At 36.8% G+C, this 23,848-nt stretch overlaps 1 protein-coding gene across 1 annotated transcript; it reads right to left on the bottom strand.

Annotated features, from left to right (window-relative positions):
- Nucleotides 1-20,126: 20,126 nt before the first annotated feature.
- Nucleotides 20,127-23,487, bottom strand: LOC132281573 (uncharacterized). The gene is made up of 9 exons (XM_059783271.1): nucleotides 23,074-23,487; nucleotides 22,743-22,929; nucleotides 22,451-22,584; nucleotides 22,232-22,344; nucleotides 21,889-22,129; nucleotides 21,342-21,488; nucleotides 21,099-21,178; nucleotides 20,937-20,986; nucleotides 20,127-20,266 (listed from the first exon to the last, which is right to left on the bottom strand). Exons 1-9 carry the CDS (start codon nucleotides 23,485-23,487, stop codon nucleotides 20,127-20,129), a joined length of 1,506 nt encoding a protein of 501 aa, XP_059639254.1.
- Between the last annotated feature and the right edge of the window lie 361 nt (nucleotides 23,488-23,848).

Genomic DNA, 23,848 nt, shown 5'->3' with positions numbered 1-23,848 from the left:
GAATTAGATGGATAGACATGGTGATTCACACTTTGCATTACGTTCTGCCTGGTGGAAGCGGATATGGAAGTGGATACTCTCAATGACCGATATGATATTTAAATCTTTCAGTTAATGGTTGAGTTGTCAATTGAATTTATAGCATGTGTAATAACGACACTTACTATTACCAAGGTAATTAAGGAGGTCAATTTAGAATATCGAAGTTGACCCTGGAGGAGGTGTTACCTTACTCAGATAGAGCTTAAGATACTGGAAGAAGATTAGTAGGTTTTGTAAATGATGTCAAAGTGACTGAGATGTAAAATTCATATTTTACGGTGTACTGAGATGGTTATAAGGTACATCAAGACATCAAATGTCAGTTTTGGTGAACAGGTATGGGTAGAGACATGTACATAACTGTCTCTAAGAGTAACACATGTTAGAAAGGTGGAAAAATTAATAATCGAATATCATTAGAGATTTTTGCCACTTCCTATATCAAAATGGGAGTAGGACTAATCAAGAGTGGATAGTTGGTAGAAATTAACGACATTGATTGAAATTTTAATTCCATATGGATTCGGAGTGGTGGATTAAGCAAATTCGCTTATGGACATTAATTTGAGTAGTGTTCACTTTAGAGCTTCATATCAGTTCTACATTGCACTGATATTGGTGTTATAACATATGGATATCCATTTTAGTGAATGAAAAGTGCTATTTTGAAGGAATTTTCTGCAAATTTTGGAGTAATAACTTTGTTTCATAACTCTAGATGGAGGAATTAATCGAGAAATTAAATTAAATCATGGAGGATATGCTTGAGGCATATATCCTAGGTTTTCATGGACAATTGGAAGTATTTACTCCATTTTTCATAATTTTTTCTGTGATACTGTTGGCACAAGGAGGTTGGTGTGACAACATTTTAGGTTTTGTATATTACATAGTGTAGACCTCTTGTTTGTTAGTTTGAAATGGAAGCAAGGGTTTTATAATCAGACCTTGATTTCATTTAAAGATATGTCAGAGAGAAATACTCTCCTTTGTAATGGTTTGCGCGCGGTTTGGAGGCGGCAACAGATTTTTGTTAATAGTCAAACTTGTATACTAGAGTTTTTTATCAGGGAGTAATTTGCTCGTTATGTCTTCCATATAGTAAGTAAGACAATTTTTGGAGGAATGTCAATTTTACTTATTAAATTGACTTTTAAAGGATTTTGTTTATCAATTGAGGAAGCAGCCTATAGATTTGTGTTACCAAATAGTTAGCACTGGGTGCATAGGAGTTTTGTGCATATATGCTATGGAACTTGGAAGAATTGGGATCGTTACCCTTCACTACATATTTGGTAAGATTGAGTTGTTGTTAAATACAATCTATGTGTAGTAAGGTTTTTGGGTTTTTTAAAAATAGGAACCAAAATTTTTATTGGATGCTTTGGAATTCAGTAGAGACCACACACAGAGGCAGAATCCACGTGAAACGGAAATGAATTTAAAAGAAAATAATTCAGAGTTTCGTGAATTTCGACGACAAAATTCCTTTTGTTAGGGGGAAAGAATGTAATACCCCTACTTTTCAAAAGGATATAAAGGGAATTTAATTATTTATTTTATTTAATTATGTGGTTATGTGCTTATGTGGCTATGCATGTATATAATGAAGTGCTTAATTGACTTAATTGGTTGATTTGTTTTATGTGTATTAATTGGTGTGTATTTATCTAATGTTAAAAGTACAAAGAATTTCCCCCAATTACAGAGAGAGAAATTTTTCACTCCCAATGCTTCCTAACTCCTTTTCCTTCTCGATTTCCCTTATTTATAGACAGTTACAACCTCCTCTGGCCTGGGCCTTATTTGCTCTCTTTTGCCTGGACTCAACTTCTCTCATTTTAATATGGGCTTCTGTAATGACTTTATGGATCTGGGCCCATCTAGCGTGAACTTGCTCCATCCTGTCTATCCATACCCGACCCGTCCTTTGCAATACGGATCATACCAAGCCGGGGTCATTTTGGTGTCCTCATTTGCCCTCAATAATCTCTCCCCTCATTAATGAGGGTGAGATTATTGAAAAGACACGATCTTGGTTTGACGGCTCGGAGCGATGACACGAGGAATCGAACGGCTGGCACAAAAACCCAAGCTTCGAGATCTGCAGCGCCACTTTTTGCCTTGACCTTTTGAGTTCCATGTCGCCTTTACTTTTCCTCTTTATAAATTCTGGTCTTTCAACCTTCACCCTTTTTTTTATATCTTGCTTCTACTCTCCGCTGCCTTCCTACACATTCTGGCGATCCTTCTTCAATTTCTCCGGCGAGTTTTTACTTTTCAATTTTTGGCTACTGTGTCGTTGCTGCATTCATCACAAACTTCCAAGGTCAGTTTTTTTTTTTTTTTACCTCTCTCTTTGAAAAAGACACCTTTATTGCCTAGGACTCCTCCCCTTCTCTATGGCTCCCCCTAATCTGAACGCCATTCGATCCAAGAATTGCATTCCTAGTGACATTTCTCTCAAAGTCTATCCAATAAACTTAGACGGGAGATCTGGTGAGGGTTTCCTTCCTGGGGAAGTTTTATTCTCCGCCGTTTATTTGAACGTCATAAGGTTCCCCCTACACCCATTTTTTTGTTATGCTTTCAACAAATTGGGGCTCTGCCCTCTGCAGGTTAACCCTAACTTTCTTTGGGTAATTTTAGTCCTCCTGCTCTTGAATTATGATAGGAGTCTCAATCTTGACATTATCGACCTTCTCCTCTGCTATCGGATTAATAAAATTTCACAAAATGATTTGTACTATTACTTCTACCCTATTGACAAACGGTCTATCTGCACTGATAAGAACTCATTTGAAAAAGGTTGGAGACGAAACTTAATTGTGGTTAGTGGGAATTGGTGGACTCTGCTTGGCCAATCTTTCTCTATCCCTTCTTCCTTTGGAACGTGCTCTATCTCCTGCTACAAAAAGCTGAAAACACATCCTACTGAATGCCACTGTGAAAGTTGTCTTCCCCGTTTTTGCACTTTTCTTTGTAGATGCCTTCAAATTCCCCATGATGAACTGGTTTATAGCGTCTGCAGGGCTAGGCTAGATATCTTGCAAAAAAGTGTGCTAAACAATGTCCCTTCAGCTACTAATTTGCTTACATCTGACAATCTCTCTGACATATCTCTTTTAGGGTCCACAATGGAGAACATTCAGATCCCATCTTTTAGCAGGAGGAGTCATTCTACTCCCACCCCTTCTAACGCTCCTGCTACCACATCATCATCTACACCTGCTTCCACATCATCTTCCCTTGTTGTCTCTGCCCCAGAGCAAGTTGTGATTGCTCCAACTGTGACTCAAGTCACAAACCGTTCTACTGTTGAGCCTTCTGAGCTCACACATGCTGAGAACCCTATTATGGACCACACTGCTGAGATCCGTCCTGCTGCTCCCATCATTATGCCTTCCAACATCTCGTCTGATACTTCCTCAGAGAGCACTCAGGATGCTAGAAATTCTCAAGACAATGGACCGCCAGCTAATACTGGTCTGTCAGAAAAAAGTTTAGGAAAAAGGCCAATGCCTGAGGGCGGTCATGACCGGAGTGATATCCCACCAGCCCGGAGGACCAGGATGGCTTCTTTCAGGGTTACTGAACCATTACCCCATGCCCGGTTCTACATTCCAGAAGGCGAATTGGCCAGAACCTCTGGTCCTACTCCATCCGTTCTTCCATGGCAACCTTTGCTCAACCGTGAAGATGGATCGACCATTGGCCCCACCGACTCTATATATAAGGACTCCCTCACCTTCTTTACTTTCTACAAGGGTTTCTGGACCCCCAAGGACCTTGAGATTCAGAATAAGCTATCCTTTGGTGAGATGTTCTAGCGGATCCCAGCTGCTACTATGGAGGTGACTTTTCTTTTTATTGAAATGTGTTTCCTTTCTGCTATAACTCTTTTGTAGCTAGTCTAACCTGAATTTCTCTTCCTTTATGTAGACTCTATTCGGGATGTTCACCTTCCAAAAAACCATTGAGACTCTGAACAAAAAGCTTAAATCCCTCTCTGTGGGCCTTAAAAGGTCTGTTGAAGCAGAGAATCTTCTTGAGGCCAAGGTTGCTGAGCTTGAGTTTAAGCTAAGCGAGTCAGAGAAGGGGGTTGCTGACTTAAAGGCAGAGAAGGACGGTCTGGCAAATGAGAGGGACTCCCTCAGAGTTGAACGGGATACCCTAAAGACCGAATAGGATTCTCTTCAAGATGAGGTTGATGTCTTGAAAACTGAGAAGAGCGTTGCTCTGACAGAAAGGGACTCTCTCAGAGGTAAGAAGGGAGACCTTCAGCGCTCACTCATTGCTGAACGGTTGTCTCATGCCAACTCACAGGAGAAGCTCTTAAGTGAACGCTCTTCCTTGTTGAACATGATTGGCAAAGTCGAAGGGGGCATGAAAGCTTTCCTTGCTCGCTTCACCAGAACCAGTGCCATCCGATATGCTGAAGGGTATAGAGATGATTTTATTAACCGTTATCCCCCTGAAGGCGAATCAAGCTCTTGTGCTGGTCCAGATGAATTAGATGCTTCTCTGGATATTCACCCCCCAAACAATTATCAAAACCCACCCTGCGACCCGGCTGAGAATATCTTCATCGAATGCATAGAGGTTGAATCCTTTGGAATTGTTCCACCCTTTCATCCCCTAAATATTCTTCCCCTTTCTACTATTGTGCCCTCTTCCTAAGTTGTTACTGACAGACTTATGCCTACTGAGGGGGTGATTCATCTTGACTCCCCTTCTAAGGATGATAGGGCAGCTGAGAATGAAGAAGACCTCAATGGTCCAGAGGATAATGGTGGGGAGAACGACAAGTCACAGCCTGGAGAAGATCATCAAAACTGACATCCTGTAGCAGTTTTTTTTTTTTTTTTTTTATCTTCATGTATTAAGCTATGTACCTCGGGACCTTTTTGTAATGAATGACAATGCTTTTGCTCAGCATGACTTCCATTCTTCAAGTTTTCCATTTTCAGCTTTGCTATGTTGTGTATTTTCATAAGTGTTTGGTGTTCGGCCTGGTTACCGTTCTGGCTTTATTTTATTTTGAGCGGCTTTACTTTATTTTGAGCAAGAGTGCCAGCTTCCACTATCTTTACTGAGTGCCTGGCACTCGGCTTGAACGCTTCTTGCCACTTAGCTTTATTTTTATTTTTGAGCAAATGTTTGGCGTTCGGCTCAAAGTGCCAGTTGCCACTAACTTTGTTGAATGCCTGGCGCTCGGCTTGAACGCCACTTACCACTTGGCTTTATTTTTATTTTTGAGTAAGTGTTTGGCGTTCGGCTCAAAGTGCCAACTGCCACTAACTTTGCTAAATGCCTGGCGCTCGGCTTGAACGCCACTTGCCACTTGGCTTTATTTTTATTTTTGAGTAAGTGTTTGGCGTTCGGCTCAAAGTGCCAGCTGCCACTAACTTTGCTAAATACCTAGCGCTCAGCTTGAACGCCTCTTGCCACTTGGCTTTATTTTTATTTTTGAGCAAGTGTTTGGCTTTTGGCTCGAAGTGCCAGCTGCCACTAACTTTGCTGAATGCCTAGCGCTCGGCTTGAATGCCACTTGCCACTTAGCTTTATTTTTATTTTTGAGCAAGTGTTTGGCGTTCGGCTTAAAGTGCCAGCTGCCACTAACTTTGCTGAATGAGAAGGATGTCAATTAATTTTTGAGCAAAGAAAAGACTTCTTATAAAACTTGGGAATTTCGTACACTTGCAAGTATGCAATTTAAAGCATGCATATTGTTTGAAATTAAACTTTACTTCTACTGGTAGTACCTTTTCAGGGACGTAGCATTCCATGGCTTATTGACCACCCTTCCTGCCATAGTTTCTAGGACGTACGTCCCTTTCCCTATGACCTCTGCTATTCTGTATGGACCTTCCCATGGGGAGAACATCTTTTGACTATTTCCACCTTCCTTTTCAGAACCAGATCGCCAAGAACGAAGTCTATGTGCCTTACCTTCTTGTTATGGTTATTCACAAGCGTCTGTTGATAAGAGGCAAGCCTTACTGCAGCCGCATCCCTTTTTTCCTCCAGTAAATCGAGATTAAACCTTAGCATTCTATCATTCTGCTCCTGATCCCACGCCAAGCTTCTTACAGTTGGAACCAAGTGCTCGACTAGTATCACCGCCTCGGTGCCGTATGCCATAGCAAATGGGCTCTCTCCGGTCGGCCGTCTTGGGGTTGTTCTGTAAGCCCACAAAACGTTCAGAAGCTCATCTAACCATTTTCCTTTTTCATTTTCTAGCTTTTTCTTAATGCAAGCAAATATTGTCCTGTTTCTGATTTCGGCTTGACCATTAGCCTGGGGATGACTGACTGCTGCTAACTTCTGGTTGATTCCATATCCTTTCAGCAGCTCTTTCACTTACTTGCTATCGAGGTTGGTCCCATTGTCCATCACGATTGACCTTAGCACGCTAAAACAAAAGATAATATTATTCCAGATGAAGCGTCTTACTTGAGTTTGGGTGAAACTAGGGTACGGCTCTGCTTCTACCCATTTGGTGAAGTAATCAGTTGCTAGCAGAACGTACTTATTCTGTGATCTTGCAGTCAGTAAAGGGCCAACCACATCCATCCCCCACTGCGCGAAAGGCGATGGGGTAGCCATTACGTGCAGGTCTTCAGGTGGTTGATGTATCAATGGCCTAAACCTCTGGCATTTATCGCATCTTCTAGAGAATTCTTCTGCATCTCATGCCATGTTTGGCCAGAAGTACCCTTGTGTCATTGCTTTGTGTGCTAAAGATCTTCCTCCTGAATGATTTTCACATACTCCCTCATGAATGGTTCGCATAATCTGTTTAGCCTCTGTTGGGTAGCACACTTCAAATATGGACCCGAGAAGGAGCGTCTATACAACTGATCACGCACAATGGCATACTTTACAGTGTTGGACCTAATTTTTCTTGCCTCGTTCTTCTGCTCGAGGAGTACACTATTGCGTATGAAAGCCATGATCGGATCAATCCAGCTCGGCTCATATGGTATAATATTAACATGTTGAGCGCTCGGATTAGGCAGCTCATAAAAAATGGAAGGTTGGACCAGCACGTCAACCGGGATGACCTTAGCTAAAGTCTTTCCAGAATTGGATACACTACAAGCCAAGCGGTCGGCATCTTCATTATACTCTCTTGGCAATTGGATGAACCTAATCTGATCAAAGCTTTTCGCCTCACGAAGAATCGCAGTTCAGTATGCTTCCATGGTTTTATCCTTGGTCCCATATTCCCCAGTGACTTGTCGAATGACTAGTTGTGAATCACTATAAGCAATCAGATTCTTGATCTTCAATTCTTTAGCCAACTTTAGCCCAGCTATCAACGCCTCGTATTCTACCTCATTGTTGGTTGCGTTAAACTCAAGTCTTATCGCTTGGCTCAGCGTGGTTCCTTCTGGTGTTCGCAATTGGATTCCAATCCCTGCCCCCATTTGATTCGAAGAGCCATCCACGAAGAGCTTCCACAAGGAACAATTATATTTTTCCACCAAATCTTCAACATCACATTCAAGTAGGAAATCCACCACCGCTTGACCTTTGATTGTCGTCCTGGGCTCGTACGCAATATCAAATGAACTCAATTCAATGGCCCACTTGGTCATTCTCCCATATAGGTCTGGTTTATGTAGGATCATTCTTAAAGGGAAAGTTGTTAAAACGACGATCAGATGAGATTCAAAATAATGTCTAAGCTTCCTTTTTGCATTGAACAGCGACAAGATCATTCGTTCGGCCCTTGAGTACCTTCTTTCCGGCTCAGACATTTTTTGCTAACATAAAACACCAGGAATTGCTTTCCTTCTTTGCAACGGATCAGAACGACACTAGTCGCTATACTGGATACCGCAAGATACAGAAAGAGCTTCTCATTCGGCTCGGGAGCAGATAGAACCGGAGGGTTGCGCATGTATTTTTTCAGGCTGGTTAGTGTCTGTCGTTGTTCATCCCCCCAGGTTTGTCTTCCGTGCCCTCAAATTGTATCAAAGAAAGGTTTACAGCGGTCTGAAAGCTTGGAAATAAATCGGCTTAGTGCAGCTATTCGACCTGTGAGTGCTTGCACCTCCTTAATTGTCTTTGGCTCTGCATTTTTTGTCAGGGCTTCTGCCTGCACTGGGCTGGCCTCAATTCCTCTATGATTGACCATATGTCCCAGAAATTGACCGGAGCTTACGCCGAATGAACATTTGGCCGGATTAAGCTTCATCTCATATTGGCGCAACACATCAAACACATCATGTAGGTGCGCTAAATGATCATTCTTCTTCTTACTCTTGACCACCATATCATCAATATAAGCCTCGACAGTGCTTCCCATTTGGCCCTTAAAAATCTTGCTGATCAGCCTCTGATAAATAGCTCCAGCGTTTTTTAATCCGAACGGCATAACTTTGTAGCAATAAGTCCCTCGTTCAGTAACAAAAGAAATTTTCTCTTCATCAACTGGATCTATAGGGATTTGATTATAACCGAAATAAGCATCCAGGAAGGTTAATCACTCGTATCCTGTGGTGGCATCTATTATTTGATCAATCCTTGGCAATGGGAAACTATCCTTTGGGCAAGCTTTATTCAAATTAGTGAAGTCGATACACACTCTCCATTTCCCATTCTTTTTCTGCACTACAACAACATTGGAGAGCCAGGCCGGGTATTGAACTTCTCTGACGAATCAGGCTTTAAGCAGCCGATCAACCTCCTCAGCTATAATCTGATTTCGTTCTAGAGCAAATCTTCTCTGCTTCTGCTTCACTGGCTTTGTATTCAGGTCTACATTGAAGGAATGACACGATACAGAAGGATTTATCCCTAGCAAATCTGAATGGCTCCATGCGAATACATCTGCATTCCGAGTTAAGAAATCAGTCAACTCTAGTTTTTCCTCTTCAGTAAGTCTGGTTCCCACCCTTGTTATTCGGTCCGGCTTCTCATGGTCAATCTTTACTTTATGAAGGGGTTCTGTGGTCAGAACTGGTGGCTCCTCCTCCTTATCTTTGGTGGGAGGAGGTTTCTGTAATTGCTATTTTGGACTGGTAGAACGGATGGGATTTTTTCCTTTTCCAGCAGATTTCAAAGTCACTGAATAACATTCTTTAGCTGCAACCTGGTCCCCATGTATGTCTATCACCTTGGTCCCATCTGGACCCAAGCATCGCATCACTTGATGCAAGGTTGATGGGACGCCCTGAACTCTATGAATCCATCCTCTGCCCATCAAGAGGTTGTAGGATGGATGAATTTCCACAACCACAAAACTTTCAGTCAAAACTCACTCAGCAGCTTGTACTGTCAATTCCACCATTCTAATGGGTTCCACTCACTTCCCATCAAATCTGAGCAACGAATTTCCTGTGGGTTTGAGTTTTTCGGGTTCGATCTCAAGTCGGTCGAACGTCACCCTGGGCATGACATTCGCACTACTTCCTGGATCAATCAGAACTCTTCGAACTAGGCATTCTGCAACCGTCAGACTGACGACTAATGGATCTTCATGAGGAATCTGAACGCGTAGCAGGTCCGTTCTATCAAACTTTATCGGTGTGGACGCGCTTTGCTGGTGCAAAGCATGCACACTGCTAATCCTTCTTTTCAACTGGGCCTGGCGTAACCGCGTTCTGAGCAACTCTTCTGACTCCGTCGTTTGTTCAGGCCGGCCATGAATTGTATTTATAATCCAAACAGGCTGAGAGTTGTGTTGGTTCAGCCTCTGGTTCCGTTTGATCTGCTCAGTCGGGCGGTTCTGCTTTTGCGCCGGACCTTGAACATAGCTTGCAAATTCCCCCTTTGCGATTAGCATCTCTACGTGCCTCCTTAGGTTCCTGCATTCGTTAGTCTGATGTCCAAAATACTATGGAAAACACAATGTTTAGTTTGATCCCTCTGTTCAAGAGGTTACCTGATTGGCAAAGGAGGATGAAACTTATCTTTGTTCTCTTGGTATAGCCTTGCTAAAGTGACTCTGAGTGGAGTTCCTGATTCCTCCTCCCTGGGCCTTTTCTCTGCCTTCCATGAGGTGTGACGTTATGACTGAGCTTATTTTTGCCGGATCTTGGCTTTGGACTTCTCTTCCGTCGAAATAATTGACGTCTTCCTCGAATTAGCTGCCTCTTCCTCCTCAAGACGAACAAAACCGTCAGCTCTTTCATTCAGCTTGTCCATGGTCTTTGGCGTATTAACCACCAAGCTGGTGTGGAACGGCGTCCCCCGGTTTATTGCGAGTTTAAATGCTTGGACTGCTGTGGACGAATGACACTCCATTACCATGCTTTTAACAAGGTTGAACCGGGTGAGAAAATCTTGGAGCCGTTCATCCTCGTGCTACTTCATTGTGAAAAGGCTTGATACATCCTTAGCCGAACGTTTATTCCCATAGTACTGGCTTATGACCTTATCGCATAAGTCCTGGAAACTAGCGATTGAGCCCTAAGCTAGATTCTTGAACCAATTGAGAGTTGGTCCAGCCAAGCTCGTAGGGAAGCATTTGCACATCAAAGGATCATTATTAGTATTCAGAGCCATTTTCAACAGAATATGGTAGATGTGATCGACTGAATCGGTTGTTCCGTCAAACAGAATGAAAATCGGCATGGAGAACTTCTTCGGATTCGGCGCGTTTAGAATTTTATCAGTGAACGGAGATGCAACCGTCCTTGCTGATGAGCGCAATGCTTCGTTTTCCCTTGAAAACCGTGACAGAAACCCCCAATCGGCAGATTTCCTTTCTGAACTGTGGTAATCAAATGTTGTTAATGAAGGTTGGTAAGGCGGATCAAACGACCTGTCCTTCGCAAACTCACTTCGCCATGGTGATGCAACCCTATGTTCATATACCGGTGCTTCCTCCCTCATAATCCATTCGCGATGTGGTTCCAGATGAATAGATCCTTCTCGATCCTCTACTCGACGGACATTCGGAGGCAAATCACCGATTATAACTTCATCACGACGTGGATCAACACGGTTGACACCTTCTGGATCACCTTGACGATCAGCTTGGGATGGTAAAGCTCCCTCTCCTTCAGGAGGTGGCCTCGGAATTGCAGGAGCCTCACAATGATCCATTCCAGCTTATAGCTCTGCATTTTCTTTCCTCAAATCGTCGATCATGGTCATCAGCTCATCGAGCTTCGTCTGCTGGCCGTTCTCCAAAGGATTTGAGTTCGCCTCTCCGATCATCATTCCAGATCGAAGCAAAGTCATCAACTACAGATTTCTTGACCAAATCAGAGTTCCGCTAACGTGCACACACCAGATCTGAACTCACACTTGCTGAATTCAGTCCGCTACTAGCCGGATTCAGTAATCACAACAAATCGCAATTGTGCAGTTCGTCGTATCAAGCATAAATCTGATCTGCTTGGATCGTATTATTGCCAATGTTGATTCAGCTTTCACAGATTAATCATCTTCCTCGCAGAGTGCTTTGAATCGAATCGATCTGGAACAACATCAATCAATCCTTCCTGTTCTTCCCACAGACGGCGCCAATTGAAAGTACAAAGAATTTCCCCCAATTACAGAGAGAGAAAATTTTTCACCCCCAATGCTTCCTAACTCCTTTTCCTTCTCGATTTCCCTTATTTAGAGACGGTTACAACCTCCTCTGGCCTGGGCCTTATTTGCTTTCTTTTGCCTGGACTCAACTTCTCTCATTTTAATATGGGCTTCTGCTATGACTTTATGGATCTGGGCCCATCCAGCGTGAACTTGCTCCATCCTGTCTATCCATACCCGACCCGTCCTTTGCAATACGAATCATACCAAGCCCAGGTCATTTTGGTGTCCTCAGATGTGATCAATGTGATTTGTTTGAGTAGTTGTTTGTAGTTATGTGCTAAGTAAATGTTAACTGTTGTGTTATTTATTTTATTTTATTTTCTAAAAGGAATGGATTTGGATAATAGTAATGGACCAATTTAATGGGTCGCATGGACTACTTGGCTAGAAGTTTAATGGGTATGAATTTTAACCCATGGATAGTGGCACATAGATATGGATATATATATATTTATGGATATTATATTTATTACTATTTTTAAACAATTACAATTAATAAATATAATTAGTTTATTTATATAATTATAAGTTATTTAGTACTTTTATATATATACAGCACGTTTATGGCAGAGGACAATATTACATACATTATATATATAATTTCCTTTTTCTTTTTATTCTTTTCCTTAGGCTAGCAGACTTAGTATGGCAATAGGATTAGGTTAATTGTTTAGCCTATATATATACTGTGATAGGGTCTGTAGAAGAAGGCTATATAATTCATATGTAATATATTATATACATAAGGCAACGAGTTAGAAAGAGAGAAAAAATCGAGAGAAAGAGAAGGTGTGGCCAAAGAGTCCATGGCCAAACCAAAAGAGGAAGAAAGGGAGGTTGTTCGTGGGTCTAGCACAGAGCAGCAGAGAAGTTCAACGGCAATCAAGGGTCACCGAAAAATAGAGTAAGATCTAGGAAGAAGAAGTTAAGGTTTTCAATCCGAAGGCAAGTTCTTCTCTTACTCTCTCCCTTTAATCTGTGTTTCTATGCATGCCTAGGAAATTCTAGGATGCTTAATCATTAAAATTGAATAATTATGCATGCTTGAATCGGTTTAAAACAGAGGGTTTAATGTTTTTATTTATATGTTCTTGATTTTGATGTTCTTGGATTTTTGATGCATAATTGGGTGTTTAAATTTGATCTTTACATATTAAAACATCTAAAATAAATTAATATGGACTTATTGGACTTAGGTTGAAGCTTAGAGGCCTTAACAATGAAGTTTTAGGGTTTACAAAGGCTGAACCGACGAAGAAAAAGACCTTCAGCATCAACCGAGTCGACTCAGTTGGAACTGAGTCGACTCAATTGGTAATCGTGCCAACTCGGTTGGCAACCGAGCCTGGTCAGTTGGGCTGCGACCTTGGATTTTTGGTTTTAAGCATCCAGATTTGTTTAAATCTATTTTTAATCAATTACTAAATCATTAAATGGACTTAGGAAATCCCAGAATGCATAATATACCTATATATGCTATATGCTAAGGGTGTGGATAATTGGGAATTAAATAACCTATAAGTTGTTTAATTAGATGGAGGAATTAATTTAATTGCTCTAACAATTTAAATTAATGTCTAAATAGTTTTAAATAATGGCTAAAAACTTTTATATAATTTAATTGAGATGTAGGTTAATTACTTGGAATGTAAGTTAACTACATGTTATTTAAATTACATGTTGTATTTGCTAAAATATATGCAAAGGATATCTGTATGATGTGTATCATAGTATTTCTAAATTATTTAATGCAGTACTTTATCTGTTGCATCATTTATTGGACTGGTGTATTATACGCTTAAGAATTGGATAGTAAAAGATTTTAAATAACTTCTACGTGGTTTATAAGGATGCTTTGATTTATTTAATTGTTTTAACAGGTTAAATAAAGTGTTTAAATGATTTTAATCATGTTTGAGAGGATTTATATAATTTATCTGAGATGTAGGTTACTTACTTGGAATGTAAGTTAACTACATGCTATTTAAATTATTGTGTCTGCTTAATTACATGCAAGGATTATATGTATGATTTATATCATGCTATGAATGAATTTATTTGATGTGATATTATATCTGTTACATCATTTATGGATTATATGCATTATATGCACCAGTATGGGACGGTGGCATATTAGGAATGGATTAACCTAAGAAGTTAAGTCCTACCTATTCATGTATAAGGGAATGGATTAACTAAAAAGTTAAGTCCTACTTATATTCGTGTCAAGTTAACATCATAGTTGGATGACATACCATGGTTTATTTTATGCTTATACAGATTATATATATATATATATATATATATTTATGAGCCATGATATGAGGTTGAGTCTCAGGATCAATGGTTAGGGAGCGTATATTGCCTTAGGAAGTCGTGTTTGTTGTAGGGGTTGTTGAGTATCCTGGTAGGTCTAGGTATTCATGTCCACTACATGTCTGTTTTGAATGTTACCTTCTATTCAGGTTGAGTCCGACCTATATTCTAACGGTAACCCTTTAGTGTGTATCTATATATATACATATGGACTACTTAGATATTGTTGGATTGACTAGGATGTATACGTGTATCGAATCTCTGCTTAGACTGTAGTAGAGTAAAACTTGTTTGTGGGCCTGACCTACCATTACTTTTTTGGTGTTTGTAAGGAGTAGAGATTGTTCGTGCTGAGCAAGGATCAGTCTACTTCATTCTTCCCGCTTCTATTTAGGAGATTCATCTATGTTTCAGTTTTCAAATGTAGACATTATTTCAGTTACTTATTCAGTTTGAATTTTCTAAGGGTTCACATCATATCGATTCCCGAGTTGTATTATTTTGGAGGTAATTGTATCAAAAGAATTTATTAATTAATGGAAATTTATTCTGAGGATTTTAAATATTGGATTATTATTTTAGTTTTTCAATTCAGCATTTTATCTTTTCTTATTTATCCTTTTGTATTCTGTGTTCGTTTATTACCGATTTGTTTTTGATATCCAGGGGTATTCAAGCGTGGGCCTGGCCAACCCGTATTCAAAAATCCGGGGGTATCACATTCCCTATCTCTAAGGATATAATATTTACTTCTAAAGACTTTAAAGTATTTAACAGTGGGTTTTCTATCATACCACAATTCATGTGAAGTCTTTTTAGTTTTAGACCTAAGATAAACTCTATTCAAGATATGACAAGCAGTGCATACTGATTCAGCACAAAAATAACTTGCAATTTTATTCTCATGAAGCATAGTACATGCCATACCTGTAATTGTCCTATTTTTCCTTTCCATAGCACCATTCTGTTGTGGTGTTTTAGGTGCTGAAAATTCATACTTAATGTCATTCTTATCACAATATTCAATAAACTCCTTAGGTTCGAATTCACCTCTATTATCGCTTCTAATCCAATTAATTCGATATCCTTTTTCATTTTGAATAAGTTGGCAAATAGACCTGAAATTCACAATAGTATCAGATTTTTCTCTCAAATATGCAACAAAAGTAAATCTAGAAAAATCATCAACCATAACAAGCATATATATTTTTTCTCCAATGCTATCAGGTGTTATGCGACCCATCAAATCTATATAAATCAATTCTAAAGGTCGAGAAGTGACTTTATGAATAAGTCTCTTATGTGACACTCTAGTTTGTTTTCTTAATTGACATGGACCACATACTTCATTCTTAGGCATCTTCAATTTAGGTAAACCTCGAACAAAATCATTATTAGACAAATTTACTAAATCATTAAAATTCACATGTCCAAGTCTTTTATGCTATAAAATTGCCTCATCGATCAGTAACTGCAGAAAAACACATTAGTGAAGGATCTAAAAATACAACATAGCAATTATCAGAAATTCTAGTTCCTTTCAAGATGCATTCACCTTTTTCATTAGTTACAAAGCACATTTGTTGAGTAAAATTGACTTAAAACTCCTTATCACATATTTGACTAATACTCAACAAATTAGCAGCTAAATCTTTAACATATAGAACATTTTTTAACTCCACAATTCCTGAAAATTTGATCGTACCATTACCACTTACAGTAGAAGCATTACTAACACCAAAAGTAACAGTACTAACTGAGCATCCCTTAAAAGTGGTAAACAATGTTCTATCCCTTGTCATATGCCTAGAGCAACCACTATCAAAGTATCAACCACATGGACCAAGTGCTTTAAGTGCAATATGCATGGTAAGGCATTTAAATTTTTTTTTCTTTACCCAAACAATTATAGATTCATTATGCAATGATTTCCCTATTGTTCTAGGCAAAGTGTCATTAGGCTCAACAGTCCTAATCGTCTTCTTCCTCAAATTTGAGCTTTCTAGATTTTTCAATTTCTTTCCTAATTTAATTTTTCTTTTTTGACACTTATACTTGATATGCCTTTTTTCACCACAAAAATGACATGTTGAAATAAGCTTAGAAGAATTAGAAATAATACAAGGTTTGGTTTCAACTTTCACAAAAACATCTTTAGATTTTTTAAAACACAAATCTTTTGAAGTTGATGCCAAATCTTTGTTACTCCTAATACTTCTTTCAACTTATCAATTTTGCAAGTGTCAATATCAACTTTCTGAAAAGACTATTTTGACTTAACAAATTCACTACTCAAATTATCAATTTTAAGTTCTAGTGATTTATTAAACAAATTTACCTTATTAAGTTCCTTTTCCAGAAAATCAATCTTATGAAAAAGATTCAAATTTTTATGGCCAATTTCTTCCAAATTTTTATTAGAGACAGAAACTTCTAACTTATAAATATCTTTATCAAGTTCTGCAAGATTTAATTTCTCTAACAAATTTTCAAAATCCTTTTTAAACTTTGACCACTCAATTTGCATGCTTGTGACAGAATCAAAAACAGGAGAAAAAGGCAACACATCAACGAAAGATGAATTTTCAGACATGATGCAAAAATCAATAATAAATCAACTAATAAGATCTATTCTATATATCAAGTATCACGCTCTAATACCAAATTGTGAAAATAGAGTTACGCAGAGTGAAAAAATAGTTAGTTGATTTTAATGGTGATTAACTCCTTTAATGATCTAGATCTGATTCTTAGATTAACTTGCTCAATTTATGATTGATTAAAGTATATGATCAATTTAAATTATTAATTAAATTATATAAATACTGTAAAGTAAAGCAAGTAAAAGTTTAAAGAGATTGCACCAGGATTTTTAACGATGAAACCCCAGTTGATAAAATACATCAACTGTTTGCATGGGAAAAACCTCGTGGACTATTTCGTCTAAATTAAACCGATCCACTATGTTTGAAACAAAGTACACTGAACTTTGATTCTGCCTCACACCCTATCGTTCTACCAAACACCAATTGCTGACAATCCTCTAGCTTTGCAACTCCTCGTCCAATAGTAACTTGACCTCAGACTTATGCTTGATATTTGTAAAAGAGTAGCAGGTAAATCAAATAACACTCCTCGAATGCTCCAATCCTTTCAAAGTGTGATCGTTTTTATTTCTGTTCTTCAAGATCTGAACTCGATGTAGAAGAATTAAATCATATTTTTCATACCGAATATCAGAATCTTCAATATAGCTCCAATTCCGATGAGATAGAGAACAACACAACTAAATCACTCATAAATATATATGTGTGCTCTCAAAAATAAATTCAAAATAATCAGATTTAATTTTCTGAATTTTTTCTCTCTAAAAGGCTTTTTCAAAATATAGAATTAATGTTCCTTAAAGGCATAAATAAACCTTGAAAACTAACAAGGTTTATGTAGAGTTTAGAATGTTCTAGTTCCTCTGAAAGTATGAAAAAATTCGTGCATAGAACTTGGAAAGAAGTTGGGATCAAAAAGGAAACAAACAGAAGAAAAAACTGAAAGTTCTAATGCTGCCAGGACTCTTAGTACCAGTTCCCAATCCTGGTACCAGCTTAAGAAGGTCAAAAGCCTTTTCGATGCACTTTAGCTACCGGTTCCCAACTGTGGTACCGGTTCAATAAGGGTAGTGACCAAACCTGTTGTGGACCAAGGTTTGCTACTGGTTCAAGGATTCTCCTACTGGTTTCCAATTGACAGAAGTGAAATCTATGTTTCCTTCAACCTTCTAAACTCCCTAAAGTGTTCTTACTCACTCACATACCTTCCTAAAGTATTGTTCTCATCATCCCAGAGTGTAGTATACCATGAACACTTGAACTTCTTCAAATCCACATCCGATCTTCAATCTTTGAAATTTTGAACTAAAAAATTATAACTCGATCGGACTTATTATGACAATGAAATTAGCCAATTATAAAATATATCTCACACATCCTTCGAAGAAGCGCATCCTTCCAAGAACAACTTTTAAATATTCTCAAAGGATCCCAATTGATTCATCTCAGCCCTATTCTTCAATATTTTGTGTGTGTGTGTGTGTGTTTATTTATTAAGCGAGGCGATCTTGGCACTCCACTTTTCTCTGATTACATTCCACTTATCATTTTCTTATAAAAGAAATGACAAGAAGACCCCTAAATTCATTAATACATCATCTCTTATTTTAAACTGCCATAACTACCCTTTATACAACATTAACTTCTTCTATTTTTTTATCTTCTTTACTTTCGTTACTATTTTTTTCTCTATGTTATATACTTTACTTTTTTCTATTTTCGAGGTCCTCTCAAAGAAAATAATTTATTCAAAAGAGATAATTTTATTGGCACTCCACTTTTCTCCGATTGCACGACAAGAAGGCCCTTGAATTCATTTACATCATCCCTTATTTTAAACTGCCATTACTACCATTTATATAACCTTAACTTTTTTTCTTTTATTTTTATTTTTTACCTTCTTTACATTTGTTACTATTTTTTTTTTCTCTGTGCTATACTTTACCTTTTTCTATTTTTGAAGTCCTCTCAAAGAAGTTAATTTATTCAATAGAGATAATTTTATTTTTGACCATCAAAAGAGATCTTTCTTTCACTCTAACTCCTTAATTACTCAGATTCAAAGCTTGCAATCCCCATCATGTTACCTGATTTGATTGAATAGTTACCAAGTACACATATTGGATTTTCTCAGAAGCACACTATGGATTACTTCAAGCCTTCCTCACTGTCATTTATTTGGCACAAGCTCATTTGGTTCAAGCATCTAATCCCTAAACATAGCCACATTACTTGGCTAGCAATCAAAAGAGACTATACACACTGGATACCAAACTAATGAAGCACAAGCACTTCACCAATACATGTTATATATGCCTCTCTAAATGGGAATCAAGTTCTTCTCCCCCTTCTTGGGGGCTCCTTGTATATTCTTCTTTTCTTCTATACATGCTTACCTTTTAACTATAAAAAATAAAAAATAAAAACTTTTTATTTGTAATTTTTTTATGGGTCCAATCAAAAGAAATAATTTATTCAATAAAAATATCATTTTTTTGTCTTATCAAAACAGATAATTATAATTTATTCAACATAGATTTTTTTTAAAAAAAAAATTATCTTTTTAATTGTTCATACGATCATAACAAAAGAGATACTTTCTTCAATAAACAATTTTTTGGAATTACTTTTCCTGTCAAAATAGATTTTTTTTTTGGGTCCAATCAAAAATTTATTGAACAAAATAAAATTATTTTTCGATAATATATGTTTTTTTGGTCCTGTAAAAAATTATATATATTCACTGGAGATAACTTTTTATTATTATTTTATCTTGTCAAAATTGACTTTTTTTTATTATTTTATCTTGTCAAAATTGACCTAAAATATTAAAGATTAGAGACAAAAAGAGAAAATCTGAAAGGGTAGTTGTGTCGTGTGAAAAATAATAATCATTTCCTTGTAAAGTTATGATTAGTATTGCCCTTTCTTTTAAGATTGGAGTGCAAACCTAGAAAAATGAATTGCGGATATTGCCTCCCTTTATTAATATATGTAGTGTGTGTTTGTGTGTGTTTTTATAAGCAACCTTTGGTAAAAACAGATAAAACCAACAAACAAATGGTGGGAAATAAACAAAATGGTGGGACATCAACATCACTACTCAGTTCTATATTGAAGAGAATATCAGCTATCAATCCTTCATATACATATATATATATATATAAGTCCAACTTTTATCATTTTCAAAAAGTATTCAATTTGAATAATTAATTTCCTTCTCAAATTTGATAAGATGCTTTTGATCAAGATGATGATTATAAAATCCAATGGTATATAGTTGTATTAGTTGAAAATAATAAAAATAGATATAAAATGACTACTTTTGGTGTGCCAGGTGAGGAACCTTTATTGTTCCAAAGGATTAAGTTTGTTAATTAAAAATAAGAAGTCCTTTTGCTCAATTTGAGACAATCTTTATCATATTGCAAGTATGTGTTTCTTTAACTTTTGAAGGAAAAATAAAATAAATAAAATGCTGCACAAAATTACGAGGAATACATGTTTAAATCTTGTAACGATTTTGGGAAGAAAATTAGTTAGATATATACAGTAAACAGTTCTGCTGTTACATCCTTATTGTAATACTAAAATGCTTAACAATTATTATTTTTTCTTCATGGATGAAAGATCAACATTGTACTTTTTAATCCATCCTTTAATGATCTCAGCCTCTCTCTGTCGTTGCTCGACCAACCAATATGGATCTTTTTTATTTGCTCCTAGTAGGTCTAAACAATGAGATCCTGCAAATAAAAATAGATATTGTAAATCTCTTGAAACATTAATGCTATTTTAATTTGAGGAGTAATTTGGGTATCTTCATGCATATATATATATATATATATATATATATTGGTTGTAGGGTTAACTGCAAACCCCCCTCCACCATTAACTTTCAAGGTTTTCTAACCATCATTGGTGATGCAACTATGAACCATTCACCTATTTGAGTTAAATTGTCGCTAACATACATCTAATTTACCACTTTACCCCACATATAAAAAATAGAAATAACAATAGTTGTAAAATGATAAAAAGAACTTTGGAATAGTATTAGGAGTTTTGTACTAAAATGAAAACTCAAGAATTTTTATAAACAAATAAATAAAAATAATCGTGCATGAGAGCTGTTTTTTTTTCTCGGTAATTAATAATAGTGAAAGTTGAGATGAATTTGTTTGCAGTTTACCAATATATTTTACGTACAAAGATCTAAGAAGAGTTCACATAATATCGGGCATCAAGTATATATATTTGAGATTTTTTTGATATAATATTATAAGTTTCTTGAATAATTTATATATGTACACACGTAGATGTAAATCTTAATTTTGTATAATGCATGTAATTGTAAGCTGAGCTAGCAGGAATTTATATATAAATTGTTTGGCCGGATTGATTGGATCCACCTACCGTTAGCAGTATGGACGGCAAGAATAGTGTCAGATATGTCCTCCAATACCCTGTGATCGAAGAGAAAACAAGTATATTAGGGCAAATAGACATTGACAAATTAATTACTTTTATGTATCTGAAAATGATTGTAAAAAAAAATTGTATTTTTCAGATACATACCCGGCACCACTATAAGGATCTCTCAGTCCATTGGAGAAAATGATGTTGCTAGCAAACTTTTGGAGAACCAATTTTATATCCTACATTGAGCCATGAAAAGTATTTCATAACTTCTAAAAGTTATTAATTAGTATATTACTATAATGAATATAATAATTATCAGAAGAACTTAAAAATAAAAAAATAAAATAAAAAAAAGATTAAAAAACACACACACACACACACCAAATTAAAGGTACATACATGTCCTCCATAATAGGTTGTGACCCAATGAGGTCTTGGTGGGACGCCAAATGTGTTGATGCATTCCTTGGTGAAGTCACTTAAATTGAATTGACGATTTGGGAACATATCATCCGAACCAAAGGGCATCACCATCTCACTGCATGTCTAAACACACCAACCAATAATTTACATGAAGAAAATTTTTAGATTTGTTACGTTTAATTTTCATAAAATTAGAAAAATTGTAAAAAAATCATTTGCTCGATTGATAGTTTCTAAAACTCTTCTACGCAGTATAATTTTTCAAACAGAATTTTTATGTTTCAAGATTCTTAAGAAATGTTATTAGAAAATTAATTGAAATATGACCAATTGAAATAGATATTTATAAAAATCAATGCTCAGTGGCCTAGTAGTAACAGCTTCTTACTTCTTAAAAGGAGGTTCGAGGTTCAAATCTCAAAAGAGACAAGTGTGTGTAAATACTAACTAGAAAAAAAAAAAAAAAAAAAAAAAAAGAAAAAAAAGAAAGGCTTATATATATATATATATATATGACACTTACTTGCCAATCATACCCCACTTCGGTTTGACTAGGCGTTGGCGTCATATCATAGCATGAATTTTTCCCTTTATAGGCAACCAACCCAGCAAATATTCGGCCAAGGATATCGGTTCCTTTAGGTGCTCCATCAATGGCTTGACAGATCTTAGTTACCGGATATGTTGGTGGACCATTATATTGAGCTGCATTCATATAATGGCCTTCTAAGTAGTCCTTCAGGAGACGCGAACCGTTTAATGGCCTGAACCAATTAAGTAATTGGAAAATCATTCAGTTTTAATTTGTAAGGAAAATTAATTTAATCAAGACTATATATATTTATGGTATATAATTAAATAATTACTTGCAAGTTTTGAATTTCTGGCTAAGAATTAAAACACCATTTGATTGAGAAGCAACTTTGTCAATTTCAGACCATAAATTTTTTATAGTCTGATAGCAACTCTCACTGGCTTCCTGCAACAGTTAGTACGTATTTCATTAATTATATAGACCACCCATGCATGGATGCCATTTGAATTAATGACTCAAATTAATATGTAATTAATTTGTACATACGTACCCTGAAATCCTTTGTGACAATGGAATGATACATGTTTTGTGGAATGATGTCATCGAAGTAAAGGATAGGGGCAGATGAGGCTAGAGCTCCGAGAGCGATGTGGGGATAGTGTAGCCGAAACCATGTTGCAAGCACTGAAATTTTTTAAGTATAATATGCATGGAAATTAATTCAGACAGAAAAATTAAATGATGTGTGTGTGTGTGTGTATATATATATATATATATATATATATATAAAATTGGGTAATTAATGGTTAATTAATATAATATAGAGTTGCTTTCTTGCTTACTTCCTCCATAGGATCCTCCAAAGACAATAACAGGAGAGTAGTGTGTATGAAATTTCTCCTTGACGTACAAGATTATCTCTGCATAATCTGCTAATGCTTGTGCTGAATTGAAATAACCGCGAAGAGTAACATTCTTCATGGCTTTTTCAAATGATCTTAATGGAACTGATTTTCCATAAAACCGATGCTAATATATGAATGAGCAACGTGTTAACATGCATGCAGTTTAACATAAATACTAGTAATCCAATGAAATATCATACACACACACACACACACAAATATATATATATAAACTATAAAGCAAGAGGCCTTGGATTTAGTATTCTACCTCTATATAGATTAAGAGAGCTTTAAAACGATGGGCATTATCGTGTAGAAACCCAGAATCAGGTACTTCTTCCAATGGCGACTCCTCACCAAGATAAACGAAGATTGGCGCGTTTTTCTTTGCGCCACCCCAGTGTTTGGAATTTATCACATATTTTTGTTTGAAAGTGGTATAGCTTTGAGGCCTATAATTGAAGTGATCAAGTGTTTGGGTATAGAAAAAGGTTCTAAACTCTTTCGAGTCTTTGGCTTTTTTTGCTAGTGTTTGTGCTTCTTTTCCACGTTCTTGTAGGTATTTTCCTCCGAACATGCCGAGCCTTGGCATTCCATGTATTTTTGCAGACACATTAATGGTTGAGGAGATTAGAGAAAGCAAAGAACACCACTGAAATAAAAGCGTAAGCAAGGTCGACATGATTGTATACGTAATGGGTTGAGATAGCTAAGAGGAATATTTGTCTCTTAACTTTGATTTGAAGCCCAAAGGTACCTTCTACTATATATATAAATATGTGTGTGTGTATTTATATAACTGTACGTACTTTTTTTGTTTATTAGGAAAATTATAATTAGATTACGTCGAGCAAGTCATTTGAATAGATATGCATATGGATAGAATTAGTTTATTCCCTTTGGCTTTCTAGACGTTTGTTGTCAATGTCCATCATTTGGCTGAAATCTTAAGCATGTCCATTGGATCAGATTTTAAAATCTTGGGATTGGATTTCTTTTTCAGTCTACCCTTTTGTCACCTTCCTTTTATGACTGCATGATAT

This window comes from Cornus florida, unplaced genomic scaffold (genome assembly GCF_030987335.1).
Source record: "Cornus florida cultivar Cherokee Brave unplaced genomic scaffold, ASM3098733v1 CherokeeBrave_3.0.0_Hap2_Chr11, whole genome shotgun sequence".
Taxonomy (NCBI): Eukaryota; Viridiplantae; Streptophyta; class Magnoliopsida; order Cornales; family Cornaceae; genus Cornus; species Cornus florida.
Note: the sequence above shows the minus strand (reverse complement) of the source record. Positions and strands in the feature narration are given on the sequence as shown.

Excerpts from the sequence above, each read along its gene's own strand:
- LOC132281573 (XM_059783271.1), bottom strand. The coding sequence starts at position 23,487 with ATGTCGACCTTGCTTACGCTTTTATTTCAGTGGTGTTCTTTGCTTTCT. Across the intron at positions 22,345-22,450 it reads TTGTCACAAAGGATTTCAGG|GAAGCCAGTGAGAGTTGCTA; the intron begins GTACGTATGTAC and ends TAACTGTTGCAG. Across the intron at positions 20,267-20,936 it reads TGCCGTCCATACTGCTAACG|GATCTCATTGTTTAGACCTA; the intron begins GTAGGTGGATCC and ends TTTTATTTGCAG.